This window comes from Kogia breviceps, chromosome 1 (assembly GCF_026419965.1).
Source record: "Kogia breviceps isolate mKogBre1 chromosome 1, mKogBre1 haplotype 1, whole genome shotgun sequence".
Lineage (NCBI taxonomy): Eukaryota > Metazoa > Chordata > Mammalia > Artiodactyla > Physeteridae > Kogia > Kogia breviceps.
In genome coordinates, this window is record NC_081310.1 from 88578402 (window position 1) to 88597897 (window position 19496).

Sequence of the window (19496 nt, forward strand, 5' to 3'; positions counted from 1 at the left end):
AGGCTACTTTCCAGGATCTGCTTTATGCATTATTCGTGGTCACAGCGTGACCCTGCTGTCAAGCCAAGACTCAGGGTTGCCCTCTTTCCATACAGCTCAGCTCAGGTACAGCTTTTCCAGATGTCCCTAATTGTAACCTAATTGTCAGCAATTGTGCCCTGGACTAAAAGTGCTCCATCCACGGAAGAGCATGAGTTTCCATGCAGATTCTTCTATTCATAGGAGACAAAATGTGGAGGAGAACACTTGTGAACTCTACGACTAACTCTCTATGTGACCTTGGCATGCCACCTTCACGTTTTGTAGCCTCAACCTATTTATCCATAACATGGACTACTATTAGATTATCCCAGTCTTTTCAGGTTTCATATTCCTACCTGGATGGTGGGTTCATGTGCCACCAACTCCCCTTCTAGGCGTTTGTGCTTCTTCAGTAAGTTCTGAACCCCCTGCAGATCCCTCCCATAATCCTGGGATCGCACTCGTACCAACTTCTCCCTAAAACCAAGGGAAAAAAAAATGTAGACTTTAGACATCTGAGGTCATCCTAAAATGAAGGTTTTCTAAGAGTGTGTGTTTGGCTGGGGGTGAGGTGGGGGTAAATTCTGGAACACTGTGGTGTCATTAATCACAAATTTAATTAGAGGCAGAGGCTTTCAGCAAAATATCTGACTTATGGCAATACAAGTTAAAATAACATACTGATCTCTACCATATGCATAGCTATAACAGCCTTCCCATTACTTCTTTTGCCTGTCTATGTGTGTATCTTCTCTTCTTTGCTCAAGAACTTACAGTAATGTTTCTCTTTCAAAAAATGTGAAAATTAGAGACACACACACCTACATATATACATATACAAACATATATGCATATATGACCTTTGTCATTTTTGTCTATTAATATCAGTAACTAATTTAGGTAGAATAAAGAGGGACATTATAGGAATCATGGCCGTTGGATAGGTTCTGAGCGTAAAATGTTTGAATATCACCATGAAGCAGGGTAAAAGACTTCGTAGACAAGATTATATCATCTTACTATTTCTAAAAAGGTTCAAAAATGTCCTACTAGTTGCCCTATGCACATTTCTTTCCTCTAATTCATTGATTACAGGTAAGAATCAGCAGGTTTGTAGAAGAGGAACATGATGAGGTAGGGTGGAAGTAGGGCAAATAATTTAATTTCTAAGATTTTCCAATCATATTTTTTAACAACAAAAGTAGAATTAGCTATAATACCATAACAGGTACTATGTAACATTTTATGTCAGTGTCAAGTTCAGTGGTGTATTACAATAGATACACAAGATACAGAAAGAATCACGACAAAGATCTCATCAGTCTGGTAAGTTGTAAATGCTCAGCTGTCTCATTCAGAATGAGCATTATACATTCTATGAACTATGCAAAACAAATATATACAGTTTCTTAATTTTCTTCCCAGAATGTATGTGAACTCCCTCCATGCCTGTCTCCCTCTGCCTGCATACAGTGAAAAAATTTGGGAAAAATAAAACCAATATTCACTTTAGGCTAAGGCAGACATGATTAAGAAGTAATGCGAACTGCCAGAAGCAACTATGTATTTCATTTCAGCATCAAATAAGAACATGTTTGGTGGATTATCTATTTTCTTGGACTATCCATGCAATGTGAGCTGGCAGTGCATACTCTATCCAGAATTCCTCATTGTCTAGGTCCTGGAAGAACTGGAACAAGGCATAGGCCTCTTTCAGTTTCTCATGGTGTTCAGCTGCCAATTTCTGGACATTCAGGAAGCGCTCGTTGACATTATCCCTTTTCTCCACAATCTGGTCAGTATTGAAAGTCCCGCTGGATATCAGATCTGTAGCCAACGTATTCAGGTCCTTGAGTGCATCCTAGAAAGCCCAAGTATCCTCAGTGAATAGTATAGTATAGGTATTAAGTAGACCCTGATCTTTAACCACCACTAGTTCAAGTTCAAAGACTGGATCAACTAGATCATTTTTGAAGATAATGAATTTGACCTCATGCTCTTTTAACTCAGATTGGATAAGGGCAAGACCAGAGGCAATATGGATAGCATGGCTACATTATTCGGACTATACATTTGGTCTTCTGATGTTTTCCCCTGTATTTTCTTCCTCTCCCCATATGGAAAATAAGACCTTGGTGAACAATGCTGTGTCTCCAAGCAGAACTATCTTTTCACAGTGCAGAATATGACACAGATTGATAGACTGAAATATTCAAGAAGAAGCTACTCTATTGGTAATATTCTTAGGCCCGTCCCACCCAGAACACAGCCTTCTTCTATGTCTCTTTGCATTCTAAGTCTGCCTCCTAGTGATGTCACAGGTAATATCATCAAGTCCTGAAACTGAACTTAGAAAGCCTTTGACTTCTTGCCCTTTCTGTGTTACCCAATAAAACCGATAACATAAAATGCTCCAGTGTGAAATGAACACCTGTCTGAATGTTTATTACAGCTCCAAGGACACATCTATGCTTGATATTAGGATATAACTCTAATGCTCCATAGAATTTTCAGAGTGTATTTATAGTTCAACTCCATAGCATGTGTCCCCTATTTTTTTTTTCCAGTACTTCTGTAAAATAAACTTCTATTTTCTCTCAAAGACCAGATCAGATATTCAGCTTTGGAAGAGAGTGAGTTTATATGCCTAGGTCATTAAAAAGTAAACAAGATCATTTTTAGGATCTACTTCTTGGAGTCTTAGAATCTATTCAACATAATTTAATGAAAATAGGTTAATGGCTCTGAAGCCCATGGACTTGACCTGATTATAATGACTGATGGATGAGAACACTAAGTTCAGTTTTGCAAGACTATGTTCTCAAATGGACTCCTAAGACAGGAGAGAGAAAAGTCACAAACATTTCCATTCTGGCCAGAGGAGTGGGATTCCAACAATACTTACCTTTCTGGCCAACATCTCTGTTTCTAATAGCTGATGCTTCTTGAGCAAGTTTCCTGCTGAAGCCAAATCCCTGGCGTGATCTTTCATGGACAGCAGTGTCTCTGCCTGGGAATGGAAGGATAAACAAATAAAGCTGCCAGACGCAAGCTGTCTTTAAGGAGCCCAAGGTTAGCAAATACATCCCCAAACTTTTCCCAAGAAGAGTCAAGGAAATTGTTCATGCAAAAGTCTGTTTATCTGACAAGTATTTATTAAGCTCCCATGCCCACACCATTTCCAGGTATAATTACCTCTGAGAGCCAGAACTCAAAGTCCCGGATGCCTGTGTTGAACCTCTGCTGGCGGCTAGCTTCATCGAGCTTCTGTCCTTTGTCAGTTGTTCTCTCAAACAAGTAGTCCCAGTTTTTCTCCAACTCTTCTACTTGACCCTAGCCTCCCAAAATTGAGTGGTCATTATGGTGTTTAGGGTCCTGTGACAACTTGAAAGGATAATGTAGGGAGGCTCTGGAGTTAGGTTCTAATCAAAATCTGCCAGTACTGAATCTTTTATATTGATCTTTTAAATCAGTTATGCTGGTTTAAATCTGGGAAAGCAATGGGAGGTGTTAGAAGAAATTTTGAACAAAGGGTCATGGGCTGATTATGGAGGCTGATGCCTAAATATCAAAGCTCTTGGTAGTAGGGATAGAAAATATAAGGCAAGCATGATAACACATAGGAATTAAGTCTAAAGCTTTCTTGGAGGTCAAGGTACTGAGTATGATGGGAGTGATAAGGTCTGAGCATCACTATTTTCCTCCTCCTTTGTGCAAAAATCAAAGGGAAGGCAATTAACTATGAAACATATTCCATATCCCTACACATGGAAACATTGAAAGAGTATAAAAGATTTCTCTTCATGTGCCTTTGTAGCCCAAAACCCATTGTGAGCAGAACCTACCTTCATGGTCTCTTCATTGCCTTCACAAGCCCTCCTCTCAATCAGAGTGTTCCCCAAGGTGATGACTCCTTTCACCTGCTCAGCTCGGCCATAGACCTCATTTTCAAAGGTCTTGTGCTTCAGATATTTTCTCTGAAGGGAAAGCAGAAACTAAATTACCACCTAATTTAGGAAGCAAGCTGAGATAAATTCCGTTTAAAAGGAAGAGTTAACATTTCTATCATAACAAAGGTGATGATAACTTCTGAAGAATTCACTCCACATTAGAGTAAGAAGTCCCTGAAGGCAGTGAAAGTTCTCTGAACAGTAAGGAAATGTTCAGTATCACAAGGTGACCATTCATCCAACAATCTGAGTATGCTGAAGTTTTCCAAGATTCTTATCTTGAACTTGCCTGAATGTTGGTGGGGTCTTTGTAGGATTCATCACAGGCTATGGGCAGCATCTCACTGATCCATTCTTCTTGGTCCTTGAGGTCATGGTAGAATTGTTTTAGGTCAGCATAGTCTCCAAGTTTCGTTCGCTCAGCAATCAGCTGTTCTTTGAGAGCCTTCCATCTGGAAGTTGAGGCTAGATTACTCTCTGTCCTCTACCCTTCCACCAAGCTTTGATGTCATATTCATGAATCTTCTTATTTGCTTACCTGCCCTTTCTCCTCTCATTAGTTATATATTTATATGTCATATATATAACATAGTTATATATTATTTATTCATATATTTCCTTAAATATTACATATTATATTATATATTATTATATATTAATATGTTATATATAACACAGTCTCATTATTTTCTGATATAAAATAAAGTGATTAAGTCAGGTAATTTCTAAGGTAACTTCCAAGTCTTTCATTCTATGAGTCTAGATCAGAACATTTCCCAAATTTTCAAGATAGTTTTAGGCATTTAGAAATGAGAACTCAGTGTTACCACCATCCTCAATGTTAACAAAGAGGCCACTTTGCTACATCTATCTATAACTCACAAAACAATTGCTTGGGCCTGACCTGTCTAGTACCCGTTGGCGCCGAGCAGCAATCTCTTCCTTGGCATAATGGTCATCAGCTATGAGCTGCTCAGCAAAAAGTTCTAGCTCAGTGATCTTCTTTTCCTAGATAAAAGAAAGAGAAAAAGCCCAGATGCACAGAAATTAGGCCCCTAGTGCAATCCCAGACTCCCTCCTAGAAAAGGACGATGATATCTTTGTGGCTTCACAAAGGGAAACAAAACCAAGGCCAAAAGGTAAATGCCTTATGGGGAGGTGGATTTTAACTCAACAGAGGACAAACAATAATGATACTGAAATGAGCTACTTCCCATCTCAGTATGGTGCTGAGTTCCCTGTAGAAGAGAAACTTCCCATGGCCATTGTAGAAGATGATTCCTACATTGGATGGGATGTTAGACAGTATATAAAATAGCTTCCAGTTTTAAAAGTCAAGTTTTAAAAAGCTGGATTTAAAGTAAAAAGTCCAATGTCACATGTGACTCAGCTAAGACTAAGCCACCATGTACCCTGCCTACTTCAGAGTTTTCTCTAAGAAAAGAATCAAATGGGCATTAAAATAAGTATAAACCACAAACATGTGTAGAATTTCTGTTATTATTACTAATTGCTATTATTGGAATTCTGATGTTAGTTGTTATTACCTGGGCAGTGATTGCTTTGTCCAAATCATCACGTTTCTTCATCAAGGCCTCCAGACTGTCTAAGGAACCCTTATCATCTGACCTTAGGTAATTCTCACGTACCACCATCCAGCTCTCAGCCTGATCACAGTTCCCTCGGAAAAACTATGGGGAATAAAGTTGAATGTATATGATATATTCATTAGATATATTCAATATATTATATTCATTATATTATATATATATGATATATTCATTCCAGGTGGACAGAGGAAATTATCTCCCCAGTCTCCTGTGATATTGATATAAGGGACCCTGTAAGAGGTGCCAATATTCTTCCAAGAAACATTCATACCATAAATCTTAGCTATACTGGACCTTTTACTCTTCCCTGAAAACATGTTTTATGTTCTCATATAAGCTATACTCCATTCTTGGGGTACTATTTCCTATATCCTATACATAAATACTGGCTGGTTATTTCTTTAAGACCCTGGTAAACACTATTTTCAGGGTAGCCTGTGACACTCTCACTCCCTTCCCTCAAAAGTGTTAATCACTCTGTCTGCCATAATCTCAAAACACTCATACATTTTATCAGTAATTATCTTACTGTACAAGAATGACCTGCCTACATGTCTAATTTCATTACTTTTAGAAAAGGAACACTGTCTTACTAATCTTTGTGTTCCCAGGGCCCTGCACACAGTAGGTTCTCAATAAAAATCAATCAAACCCTCAATCAATCAATAAAGTATAATCACCCAATTTTACGCCCTCATGTCCTGGGACATACCCCCATTTTGTTTGGCTTTTTTAACAGGAGTAAAAAGTAAAGAACACCACAATGAACAGTCTACAGAGCAGGAAATACGATGTCAGATAATCAAGAGATGCCCTTATGCTTTCAGCATGGAAGTCCAGTGAAATAAGCACCTGTATTAACCATGTAAAATTGCATAGATGAAACAGTGTGCAGCTAATCCTGCCTAGTGATTGGGAATTTGCAGTACCTGCAATTCAAGACACTGATCTAGCATCTTCTTGCGTTGTTTCCAAGCTTTCTCCAACTCATCTCTCTCCAGTTTGACAGCTTGAAGCTTTTCTTCAATTTCAGGGCTGGCACGATGTCCACTGCTTATAAGATCTGTACCGAAGTCTTCTAAGGCTTGGAAGGTGGGAGCCTCTGCCTCCATTTCAGCAAGATGCTCCTGTGGCAAAAAGAGGGCAGAGACTGGTGAGGCCAGTGATGTCTCACCAAAGTTGTAAAATGAGGAAAGGTCGTGAGGTTATGTGATCAGGGACTACGGCTTTTGTAATCATACCTGGTGTCGCTCTATCATGATCTCTGTGCCAGTTAAATCCTCAGCTAGCTCCTGGGATGATACCATGCCACCAATGCCACTGAGCCAATTCTGTTGGTCCCTAGAGAAAGAGACATATTGAGATTGACAAGAGTACATTGTAACTTGCTATAGAACTGTCTGTCCTTGGGCTTTTTCTCCTCTAGAAAACATTTCCATATCAGGTTTATATAACAGAAACATTATATAACATTATATAACTAGAAAACATTTTCTATCAGATTTATATACTTCACAAATTTTAGATTTGTTGTTTTCACTTTATTACTTAATAATAGCATTCCCTTGCATTTGAAATTTTCTTCACTTATTATCTCTTTTGATTCTTGACATAATTTTGTGTAGAATTCTGGGAATTCTTTTCTTTTCATTTTGGAGATGCAGAAGTTGGCCCAGAGAATGTAAGCAATTTGCCTATGTGCTAAAACTAAAAGAAGACATCTGGAGTAGAACCCAGACACTGGAATCCTGGACTGGTACATATTCCATTACTCCTAACAAGTCCTGTTCCTTTAAAGTGGATAGATCTTAGCTTTAAAGATCTATTTTAGTATAGAATCTCAGGGAAGGCATGTCTTTCTTCTTACTTTTATTCCCAATAGAATCCAGTACATGTTTCTGTCCAACACATACACACACATAGCACCTCCACCCCCTACTCCTGTGCTATTGACGAAATCAGGGCCATTTCCCACTCTTTTAGCAGTCAAGAAATTAGACAAGCAGAGCTCAAGTCCATCTGCTTCAGATGGTAAATGTCAAATAATCATGCATTGACTTAAAAAATTATATATGATGGTCAGATTAAGCATCTCATGAAGAATGCCCTTACTCTTGTTTGCTAAATAAGAATCAGTAGCTTTAGGGCAGAATGGTCTCTTCTTTTGTAAACTTATTTATTCACTTATTTAAACAACTAAGTTTTATTGGGTGTTTACTAAGCACCAAACATTGTGAAAGAGATATATTTGTGCCTTCCAGGAGTTCACACTTTATATTGAAAGAAGAAAAAAAAAGCAAACAAAACATAGACACTAATACATATTTTTTAAAAGTACTAAAAAGCAAGACTGTCCTAAAGAGATAAAATAAGGTGTTAGAGTTGCTCTGAGGGTGGGGATGTTACTTTTGAAATATTGAAGCGTAAGATTTCATAAAGAGAAAGAGGCAGCATTTAACTTGGAATCTGAATTACAGGTAGAACCTCTATATACAGAGATATATGAGCATACATATGATTTGGGGGAATGCGTATGGATGTTATTTATTTATACTGTATGAAAAACTATAGCTTTCCAGAGACCCTGAATTGGGGAGGGGTTTGACAAGGGCAACTGCAATCATTTGCCAAAGTTGTCCCCTTTTTTCTTCAAAAGTGTTACATTGCAAACTACTACTTCCTGAACCCTCAATTCTAAATGATCCTCTCAGCAGACTGATATGATGGGGCAGAATGTGAGAACTGTTCCACAGATAAAGTGTGTATTTGCTAAAACATGATCATGTCTAAAGTCTTTAGCAAGGCAGTGAAACTTCTCCAGGACTTGATTTTAACATTTCTGAGTTTATCTCTTGCTATTTTTCCTTACCCCTGTGACATACAAAACCCAGGCTCTAGCTGTCCCCACATCATGGATATTCTGTACCTTTCTTATTCTCACACTTTTGTTTGCATAGTTCCATCTATTTGTTAGGATGTGTGTTTTGGGCTGTATTATGTTCTACCATGGTTATCTGTATTCTTCTTTGCTTCTCCAGTAGACTAACCGCCCCCCCCCCCCGTATCCTGTAATTCCTGACATAACACCCTATATATAGTATACACTCTATAGAAACTTACTTAATTGGCATAGATAACCTCACATTCTTTCAAACTGAAATATTTCAGTTTGAAGGAATTGGCTTGAAATATTGAAAATGAGAATTTTGTGCCTTACTGGAGGTACAATCTGGACCTAGAGGTACACTCCAAACCCAGCAGTGAAGAGCACCTGTGCATAGACTGCTCCTAGATGCTCCACTCATGGGCCAGACTTGGAAATTGCTCACCCCACCTGGTGGAAGTCTGCCTCTGGAGCTTTACCTGGCCTGGCTGAGGAACAGGAAGAATTTTAGGTCCTCCTGTAGGTTCTCCTTACGTTCCTCTGTAAGCCCCAGCAGGTCATTCCAGGCCTGATTCAGGTCCAGTCGCTGCCTCTGCAGGTCATCGGTGGCATCTGGGTGGGACTCGCTGAGCCGATCTGCTGTCTCCCCCAATACAGCCACCTAGGAAGTCAAGAGTTCTGGCAATCATCATGGAGTCACACCTGAATCCTAGCAAAGGAAGAGTTCCAAGCCCTGGTGATGCTCCTTCCTCAAATAGACTTTAATGAGGTACAAGAACACCTTGCTACTTTATAAAATATTGTACATTTAAGAATAAACCTTTGTAAAAATAAACAAACAAACAAATAAATAAATATATAAGAAGGCTATCAGGCAGGGTGATTGACTCGGTTGGTGGCAAGTGTCTAATTTTTTTTTTTTTTTTTTTTTTTGCGATATGCGGGCCTCTCACTGTTGTGGCCTCTCCCATTGCGGAGCACAGGCTCCAGACGTGCAGGCTCAGCGGCCATGGCTCACGGGCCCAGCTGCTCCGTGACATGTGGGATCCTCCCAGACCAGGGCATGAACCCGTGTCCCCTGCGTCGGCAGGTGGACTCTCAACCACTGCACCACCAGGGAAACCCAAATGTCTAATTTTTAATGTGAAAATCTTTTCAATGTAGACATTTTCTGTGCTTCTTTTTGCTTTACATGATAATGCAAGTTCTATGGTGTCTCTGATTTTTCCAGAGTGTATTTGGCAAGCTCTAGAGTTCAATTTTTGGTCAGAGTAGGATTAAGCTCCTTCAATCCCTTGATAAGGAAACTCTGTACCATACTCAGGCATAGACCTGGCCATTTCCTGTTTATCTGAGGCTGCTGACCTCCAACTAACTTTGGTAAGTTCTGGCCTATTGGAACTCACTAAAGTACTTGCTAGTAGGAAGTTCATTTACAATATATTTTCCCTCAATGTAATTTGGTGCAGCCACTGTGGAAAACAGCGTGGAGGTTCCTCAGAAAACTAAAAATAAAATTACCCTATGATCCAGCAATCCCACCCCTGGGCATATATCCAGACAAAACTATAATTCAAAAGATACATGCACCCCTATGTTCATAGCAGCACCATTTACAATAGCCAAGACACAGAAACAAACTAAATGTCCATCAACAGATGAATGGATAAAGAAGATGTGGTATGTATACAAAAGAATATTACTCAGCCATAAAAAGGAATGAAATAATGTCCTTTGTAGCAACATGGATGCAACTAGAGATTATCATACTAAGTGAAGTAAGTCAGAAAGAGAAAGACAAATACCATATGATATCACTTATATGTGGAATCTAAAATATGACACAAATGAACCTATCTATGAAAAAGAAACAGAATCACAGACATAGAGAACAGACTGGTGGTTGCCAAGGGGGAGGGGGTTGGGGGAGGAATGGAATAGGAGGTTGGGGTTAGCAGATGCAAGCTTTTCTACATAGAATGGATAAACAATAATGTCCTACTGTATAGCACAAAGAACTATATTCAATATCCTATTATAAGCTATAATAGAAAAGAATATAATAAAAGAATGTATATATATATATGTATAACTGAATTACTTTGCTGCACAGCAGTAATTAACACAACATTGTAAATCAACTATAATTTTTAAAAATTTAAAATGTTTTCCCTCCATGTGAATGGTCCTGGGGCATGCCCTCTTAGTGGACTTGCCTTAGGGACAAGGTAAAAGTACAAGTACAAGTATTCTTATTCTATAAGAATAAGAGACTCGACAATAAATCCAAAGAAAAGGACATTAACAGGTATAAATATGAAGATGAACGTGTTGGAAAAGCTTAAAAGCACGTCTCACCTTTTCCTTCAGGGGTATGAGGTCTCTCTCAAAGCCCTCATGCTGTCGCTGAAGGGCCTGAACACTGAACAAGTCTGAGCCAGGGTCAGCAGCACTGAGGGCCTGGGACTTCTTCTCAATCTGTTCCTTGGTGTCATCTGCTTCTCTGGTACATGAAAGTGAAGAGTTTAAGAATAATAGGCATATTAGAGGCACACTAGCTGAGTTCACAAAGAAGTCATCACTATCATCATCATCATCCTTTTTAATGTGTTAGAACTTAGGTGCATTTAATCTTTACAACAACTATTTGAGGCCTAGTTACTATTACCAGTCCCATTTACATATGAGAAAACTAAAGCTTAAGAGGCTAAGCAGAAAAAAAAAAGTTAACTATTCTTTCAAGGTTATATCACTGCCAAATGGTGGAGCCTAACTTTCAACCAGGTAGCCTGATGGCAAAGCTCCATGCTTAACTGTTACGTTTCATAATTTTCCATCTTAAGCCATTCTAAACAAGACCTGTCTGCATTTCAGTTTTCCCTTCTCTGAATACTCAAAAATACATCTATACACAGTAAAGGTGTCTGGTTTTCATTAGGGAAATTCGTTTGTTCATTCGTTGTTCATTCATTTGTTTGCTTACTTAGCTGTGTGTGTTTCTTAGTGTAGACACAGATTTGGAAATCAGACATAAAAAATTGTTGAATCAACAGTTAGAGTCAATGTGATGTTCCTTGCCCTCTACTGTCTACTTCTAGTTCAGAAATGTAATTACTTAAACCTCTTGTTTCAACTTCAATTTTCATTCACTATCATGAAAACATATAAAGACTGCTAATTATGTATGTACCAGGGCCGAAGCCTAGGTACTAGAAAATTGAAGTTCGTTATCTGGGAGTAGCCTATGTGCCAAGTGAGGAATCTATTACTGAAGTGCCTGATTTCTGATTTTCTCCAGGAACAAGGGTTAAATTTATAGCTATGGATCTACTATACTAAGTAAAATTGGCAGTTCTTGAGTGGGTTCTAGAGTAGCACCGCTTTTCAGGTAAAATTCTTACCTGTGAAACATTTGGACAGCATGGGCACTGCCCAAGAGCTGGCGCTGTTCCTCTGCCAGCCTCTGCAAGGACCCCCAGCGGGCATTCAACTCCTGAAAGAGGCAAACAAAGACTTTAGCTACGAAGCTAACTCTGACAGCTCAGTAGTTTCTAAAGACTAGATGGTTGTAGCTAAAACTTCCAAAACTATGTTGAATAATAGTGGTGAGAGTGGGTAACCTTGTCTTTTTCCTGATCTTAGTGGAAATGGTTTCACTTTATCACTATTGAGGACGATGTTGGCTATGGGTTTGTCATATATGGACTTTATTTTGCTGAGGAAAGTTCCCTCTATGCCTACTTTCTGGAGGGTTTTTATCATAAATTGGTGTTGAATTTTGTCGAAAGCTTTCTCTGCATCTACTGAAGTGGTCATATAGTTTGCCTCCTTCAGTTTGTTAATATGATGTATCACGTTGATTGATTTGCATATATTAAAGAATCCTTGCATTCCTGGGATAAATCACACTTGATCATAGTGTATGATCCTTTTAATGTGCTGTTGGATTCTGTTTGCTAGTATTTTGTTGAGGATCTTTCCATCTATGTTCATCAGGGATACTGGCCTGTAGTTTTCTTTCTTTGTGACATCTTTGTCTGGTTTTGGTATCAGGGTGACTGTGGCTTTGTAGAATGAGTTTGGGAGTATTCCTCCCTCTGCTATCTTTTGGAAGAGTTTGAGAAGGATAGGTGTTATCTCTTCTGTAAATGTTTGATAGAATTCACCTGTGAAGCCATCTGGTCCTAGGCTTTTGTTTGTTGGAAGATTTTTAATCACAGTTTTAATGTCAGTGCTTGTGACTGGTCTGTTCATATTTTCTGTTTCTTCGTGGTTCAGTCTCGGAAGGTTGTGCATTTCTAAGAATTTGTCCATTTCTCCCAGGTTGTCCATTTTATTGGCATACGGTTGCTTGTAGTAATCTTTCATGATCCTTTGTATTTCTGCAGTGTCAGTAGTGACTTCTCCTTTTTCATTTCTAATTTGATTGATTTGAGTCTTCTCCCTTTTTTTCTTGATAAGAATGGCTAATGGTTTATCAATTTTGTTTATCTTCTCAAAGAACCAGCATTTAGTTTTATTGACTTTACCATCATTTCCTTCATTTCTTTTTCATTTATTTCTGATCTGATCTTTATGATTTCTTTCCTTCTGCTAACTTTGTTTTTATTGTTTGTTTTTCTTTCTCTAATTGCTTTAGGTGTAAGGTAACATTGTTTATTTGAGATGTTGCTTTTTTCTTAAGGTAGGATTGTATTGCTATAAACTTCCCTATTAGAACTGCTTTTGCTGCATCCCACAGGTTTTGGGTCGTTGTGGTTTCATTGTCATTTGTTTCTAGGTATTTTTTAATTTCCGCTTTAGCCACAGCAATCAGAGAAGAAAAAGAAATAAACGGAATCCAAATTGGAAAAGAAGAAGTAAAGCCATCACTGTTTGAAGATAACATGATACTATACATAGAGAATCCTAAGGATGCTACCAGAAAATGAGTAGAGCTAATCAATGAATTTGGGAAAGTAGCAGGATACAAAATTAATGCACAGAAATCTCTTGCATTCCTATACACTAATGATGAAAAATCTGAAAGTGAAATTAAGAAAACACTCCCATTTACCATTGCAACAAAAATAATAAAATATCTAGGAATAAACCTACCTAAGGAGACAAAAAACCTGTATGGAGAAAATTATGACACTGATGAAAGAAATTAAAGATGATACTAATCAATGGAGAGATATACCATGTCCTTGGATTGGAAGAATCAATATTGTGAAAATGACTCTACTACCCAGAGAAATTTACAGATTCAATGCAATCCCTATCAAATTACCACTGGTATTTTTCACAGAACTAGAACAAAAAATGTCACAATTTGTATGGAAACACAACAGACCCCGAATAGCCAAAGCAATCTTGAGAAAGAAAAACGGAGCTGGAGGAATCAGACTCCCTGACTTCAGACTATACTACAAAGCTACAGTAATCAAGACAGTATGGTAATGGCACAGACACAGAAATATAGATCAATGGAACAGGATAGAAAATCCAGAGATAAACCCATGCACATCTGGTCACCTTATCTTTGATAAAAGGGGCAAGAATATACAGTGGAGAAAAGCCAGCCTCTTCAATAAGTGGTGCTGGGAAAACTGGACAGGTACATGTAAAAGTATGAAGTTGGAACACTCCCTAACACCATACACAAAAATAAACTCAAAATGGATTAAAGACTTAAATGTAAGGCCACACACTATGAAACCCTTAGAGGAAAACATAGGCAGAACGTTCTATGACATAAATCACAGCAAGATCCTTTTTGACCCATCTCCTAGAGAAAGGGATATAAAAACAAAAATAAACAAATGGGACCAAATGAAACTTAAATGCTTTTGTACAGCAAAGGAAACCATAAACAAGATGGAAAGACAACCCTCAGAATGGGAGAAAATATTTGCAAATGAAGCAACTGACAAAGAATTAATCTCCAAAATTTACAAGTGGCTCATGCAACTCAATATCAAAGAAACAAACAACCCAATCCAAAAATGGGCAGAAGACCTAAATAGACATTTCTCAAAGAAGATATACAGATGGGTTTCCGTGGTGGTGCAGTGGTTGAGAGCCTGCCTGCTGCTGCAGGGGACATGGGTTTGTGCCCCAGTCTGGGAGGATCCCACATGCCACGGAGCGATTAGGCCAGTGAGCCATGGTTGCTGAGCCTGCGTGGCCAGAGCCTGTGCTCCGCAACGGGAGAGGCCACAATGGTGAGAGGCCCGCGTACCACACACACAAAAATATATACATATTGCCTACAGACACATGAAAGAATGCTCAACATCATTAATCATTAAAGAAATGAACATGCAAACTACAATGAGATATCATCTCACACTGGTCAGAATGGCCATCATTAAAATATCTACAAAGAAGAAATGCTGGAGATGGTGTGGAGAAAAGGGAACCCTCTTGCACTGTTCATGGGAATATAAATTGATACAGCCACTTTGGAGAGCAGTATGGAGGTTCCTTAAAAAACTAAAAATAGAACTACCATACATCCCAGCAATCCCACCATTGGGCTAGTACCCTGAGAAAACCAAAATTCAAAAAGAGTCATGTACCAAATTGTTCATTGCAGCTCTATTTACAATAACCAGGACATGGAAGCAACCTAAGTGTCCATCAACAGATGAATGGATAAAGAAGATGTGGTACATATATACAATGGAATATTACTCAGCCATAAAGAAGAATGAAACTGAGTTATTTGTAGTGAGGTAGATGGACCTAGAGACTGTCATACAGAGTGAAGTAAGTCAGAAATAGAAAAACAAATACCGTATACTAGCACATATATATAGAATCTAAAAAAAAAAAAAAGGTCATGAAGAGCCTAGGTGCAAGATGGGAATAAAGATGCAGACCTAATACAGCATGGACTTGAAGATACGGGGAAGGGGAAGGGTAAGCTGTGACGAAGTGAGAGAGTGGCATGGACATATATACACTACCAAACATAAAATGGATAGCTAGTGGGAGGCGGCTGCATAGCACAGGGTGATCTGCTTGGTGTTTTGTGACCACCTAGAGGGGTGGGATAAGGAGGGTGGGAGGGAGGAGATGCACGAGGGAAGAGATATGGGGACATATTTATATGTATAACTGATTCACTTTGTTATAAAGCAGAAACTAACAAACCATTGTAAAGCTTAACACACCATTGTAAAGCTATCATACCCCAATAAAGATGTAAAAAAAAAAGACTAGATGGGGCTTAAACCCTGGTTGTTTTCATCTTATCCTCTTTAGAAAATACACAGGTTTCTTTCTTTCTTGGATAGTTTGAACTTGGGTCTCAACTATGCCAATGTAGTTAAGAAAGGAATTAGTTTTCTTCTGAAACTGATGTTCTAGGGTGGAACAATCAACCTTAGAGCAGCAATTGATGTTGGCTGCCACAGAGATATATCACAACCTCTGAAAAATGAGTGGAAAGTGTTGCCTTGGTAGTTAGAAGGTATTACCTTTCTCTATGAGAAATTTAATACCATTCTGCATCTTGAAATGACTAAACCAGGTAGCCTCTTAGAGCCTTATTTTACTGTAGAGAGTAAGCAAATTGTTCCTATGCACTTTCCTTCTCACTCTTACACCAGGTCAATCACCACAAAAGGAGGCAGAGAATTTCTCCTCACTGGTTTATGACAACTCAGAGAACTGGACTAAACATTCTATTAATTCATTACATCTTTTATGGAACCACAAGTCCAAATCTGAGTCAGGTCTAGAATGTCTCCTCCCCCATCTCTACTACCTATATTCTTCTTTCACCAGATTTTATCAATATCCCTTACAGTAAACTTTCTTGATTAACCACTTTCCACTGTCATAGCTCCTTTATCTGCATTTTCTTTGTATTCATGCATTTGATCACTGAATTTCTTGTGGTGATGGGGTGTGTGTGGCAATTTATAGATTTCAGATCAGTTAAAATGGATACATGACTGGACTATCTGAACTATTTCCTTTGACCTTTCCAATAGCTAGCTCCATACTGCCATTATCTTCTGCATGTTCTAGTTGATCTTCAGAATATGAAATTAAGCATTTTTAAATGAAATGAAGATTCCCCAAACCTGGTAGTGAGAAGAAAGAAGAAGCCATAGTTACCTGCTGTATTTGAGCTCCTTCTGGTGTCAGAAGCTCTTCAAATTGAAGATCATCAGCCACCTTGTTGATATCCCTCAGCCGAGGCTCATTGGTCTTCAAATCCTAGGGGTAAAACGTATCCAAAGCAGTATAAATCCCCTTCTCAAGAATCTTTCATACTTACCTGCTCATCTTTGCCCTGACTTGGATACAGGTTAAAACATATTTCTAACCACATTTGGAGTACACAGCAAACTGGCTTCCTCCAATCTGACACAAAGAAGAGTACCTTTAAACTCCCTGATACCCAGTGACTATCAAAAACGTGACAAGAGAGCTGTTATTTATATGGATTATGGAGCACATTAATTTCCCTAGATTTCTCCCTGGATTAAATTATACCATCAAAGGGGTCTATACCTGAGCCACATAATGTTCTTTGCTACCAATACAAATTCCTCCACCTTTTGCAGAATTTCATTGTCTGAGTTGCAATTTGCTTATATTAAGATACATTGTAACAGCTCTAGGGAACTCATCACTATGTCTATGGTGATGACATTGTTTATTTCACTATGCAATGGCCTTTCAATGAGTTTTCTCATGGAAGTCTCATTCTTGGTATTCTTTTATAAATTGTACCCTCTTTTTTCCCCTTTCCCTTTCTTTCACTTCTCTCTCTCTCCATATGTATATATATGTACTTTATCTATCTATCTATCTATCTATCTATCTATCTATAGATCGATAGCTTTGTATAGCTTTGTATTCCAGGTGTAAGGAAAGTATCATATGGAAAAGAAAGAAGGAAGTAGTTTATACTAATCGCTAGTTAAAATAATAGAATGGATCTGAGAGAATAAAGGAGAATGGAAAGATTTTAGGTGGGCAGAAAATTAGAAATTGTCTGGTTGTAAAGTCAGGTTGTTCTTCCCACCTTTCCATCCAAACTTCTGACCCATAATTAGACCTTGCAAGAGTCTCACAACACCCCATCTCAACCTGGGCAGCAGGAAGACAAGACAGTATAGGACAAGTTGTGAAGATTCTGGGAGACCAGCACTTCCAGTAGGATGTGGGAGTGGCAGGAACTGCAGGCTGCAAAGTCAGGGTGATTAGTTTCCTCTGCATTTTCCTTCCAATTGTAATACCCAGAGAAATATTTGAAATGTGGAAATCTCAGTAGTTTTGGGGAGGATATTTAGCAAATATGAAATTAAGGAGTTACAGAGGAGGAGATATGTGGTAAAAAGAAATGATGATAACCCTCATAAAGCTGTCTAGAGGAGTTGGTTCTTCTTTCTCACCATTTGGAACTCATCAAACTTTTTCTGCAGCTCCCAAACATCATCTAATTCCACCCCGCTGTTTTCTGCCTTTTTCTCTCGGATCCAGTCCAGCATGTCTCCTGCCTCATAGGCCAGCAAAAACTCATTGTAACGTTGCAATAGATGACGTCTGCGTTCTTCCGCCCGATCCAGGAGGGAAAGGTACCTGGGTGGAGAAACAAGGAGAATGGGAAATGTAGAATAGGAGATGGAGAAAACACAGAAGAGTAGAGGCAGGGTGAGAAAGGGAGAGAATGAAAGGGACAAAAATGAGAGGGAGGAAAAAATCAAAAGAAAACAGTAAAGAGAAGAGGAAATAAAGATGGAAGGAAAATAGCATTGAGAACAGAGAGACAAAAGTATTCCATAAAAATGTCAATGTTCCAACAGTATGACTGGCAATACGCCTTCCTCATTCTATAGAAGTGAAAAATCTCACATTCCTATTGACAACTGCGTATGAAGTAGCCTGGCATAGTAGACAAAGTTCACATGGAAGTCAGAAGACCTTTTGATAACCTTGAAAGAGTGAGAGATTGCCAGGCAGGGAGTCAGAATACGTGACCCTAATATGTGTCTGACCTCTGGCACTTGACTTAATGGTTCTGGGGTTCCCTTCCCTCATTTAAAAAGTAAAGGGTTTGAATTACCCTGAGTTTGCTTTCAGCTCTTAAAATCTGTGAATTTGGAAAGCATCCTTAATCTAACAGATATAGAATCGTAAGACGTGTTTTTGACAAATCTGGAATGTTTGGCCAAACACTGTTCTATTCTCCAGCTTTCAGAACTTACTGGTTTTCAATCTGTTCCTGACGCTGGGTGATGTTGCCTGGTTCTTCTCGCTTCCGTTGCGGGAGCATAGGAAACTCATCACGGGCAAGTTTCCTGACGTAGACAGCGGGCACAAAGCCCTGGTGATCATCAGCTTCCACTTTCCACCAGTCCTAAAGGGAGAGAAAATCCCCATTTCTTCCTTAGTTCTTGGAAAAGCCACATATAGGAGAAGTTTATAACTAAGTCTCTAGGCAAAGGGACAGGCTGATGGCCAGAAGAAGCAAACCATTGCTTATGGGTAGAATATAATTTTTATATATTACAAAGAACATACATCAGAAGTTGCAGGAATTGCAGAGATAAGCCTCTGAAATCAAGGAATCTGATATTTGATGTTAGATCCTTAACTTTGATGAGGTTTACAAAAACTGACAACCATTCTCTTCATGATGGGGCATTTTGTCCACTAGGAATTCACAGAAAACCCACAGGGCCAGAATCGAACTGGGCTTTTCATGGGTGAAGCACCTGTGTATGACAATATTGTGTAATAACTTCTCACCATCCCTCTCCCAGAGCCCCTAAAAATTGTGTGTTGTCCTGAAATTCACCTATGCGAACACTTTATGCTTAAGTATGACCTTGATCTCCACAGGAGGGTTGCTATACTAACTGCTCTGGAGTTAACATTCTCAGAGAATAATGTGGTGAAATGAAGAAGACTGAGCAAAGAGAAAAGAGGACTAGAATACAGTTTATTTGATAATAAAAATCTTGCTTCTCTAAAAAAATTGCTTGGCTTCAGAGTAACAAATCCCAAGCTCTATTTTTTTCTTCT

At 38.7% G+C, this 19496-nt stretch overlaps 1 protein-coding gene across 1 annotated transcript in view; it reads right to left on the minus strand.

The window, feature by feature from the left end:
* Positions 1-19496, minus strand: part of SPTA1 (spectrin alpha, erythrocytic 1) — a 66606-nt gene that overhangs the window by 16320 nt on the left and 30790 nt on the right. Inside the window, exons 22-37 of the mRNA XM_059076765.2 lie at positions 18677-18828; positions 17864-18050; positions 16578-16679; positions 11867-11958; positions 10824-10968; positions 8945-9126; positions 6823-6922; positions 6511-6708; positions 5519-5662; positions 4876-4979; positions 4261-4423; positions 3867-3998; positions 3217-3354; positions 2927-3031; positions 1674-1882; positions 378-498 (exon numbers count right to left, since the gene is read on the minus strand). Of these exons, the coding sequence (XP_058932748.1) occupies positions 378-498; positions 1674-1882; positions 2927-3031; positions 3217-3354; positions 3867-3998; positions 4261-4423; positions 4876-4979; positions 5519-5662; positions 6511-6708; positions 6823-6922; positions 8945-9126; positions 10824-10968; positions 11867-11958; positions 16578-16679; positions 17864-18050; positions 18677-18828 (2274 nt within the window). The remainder of the gene's footprint in view (positions 1-377; positions 499-1673; positions 1883-2926; positions 3032-3216; positions 3355-3866; positions 3999-4260; positions 4424-4875; positions 4980-5518; positions 5663-6510; positions 6709-6822; positions 6923-8944; positions 9127-10823; positions 10969-11866; positions 11959-16577; positions 16680-17863; positions 18051-18676; positions 18829-19496) is intronic.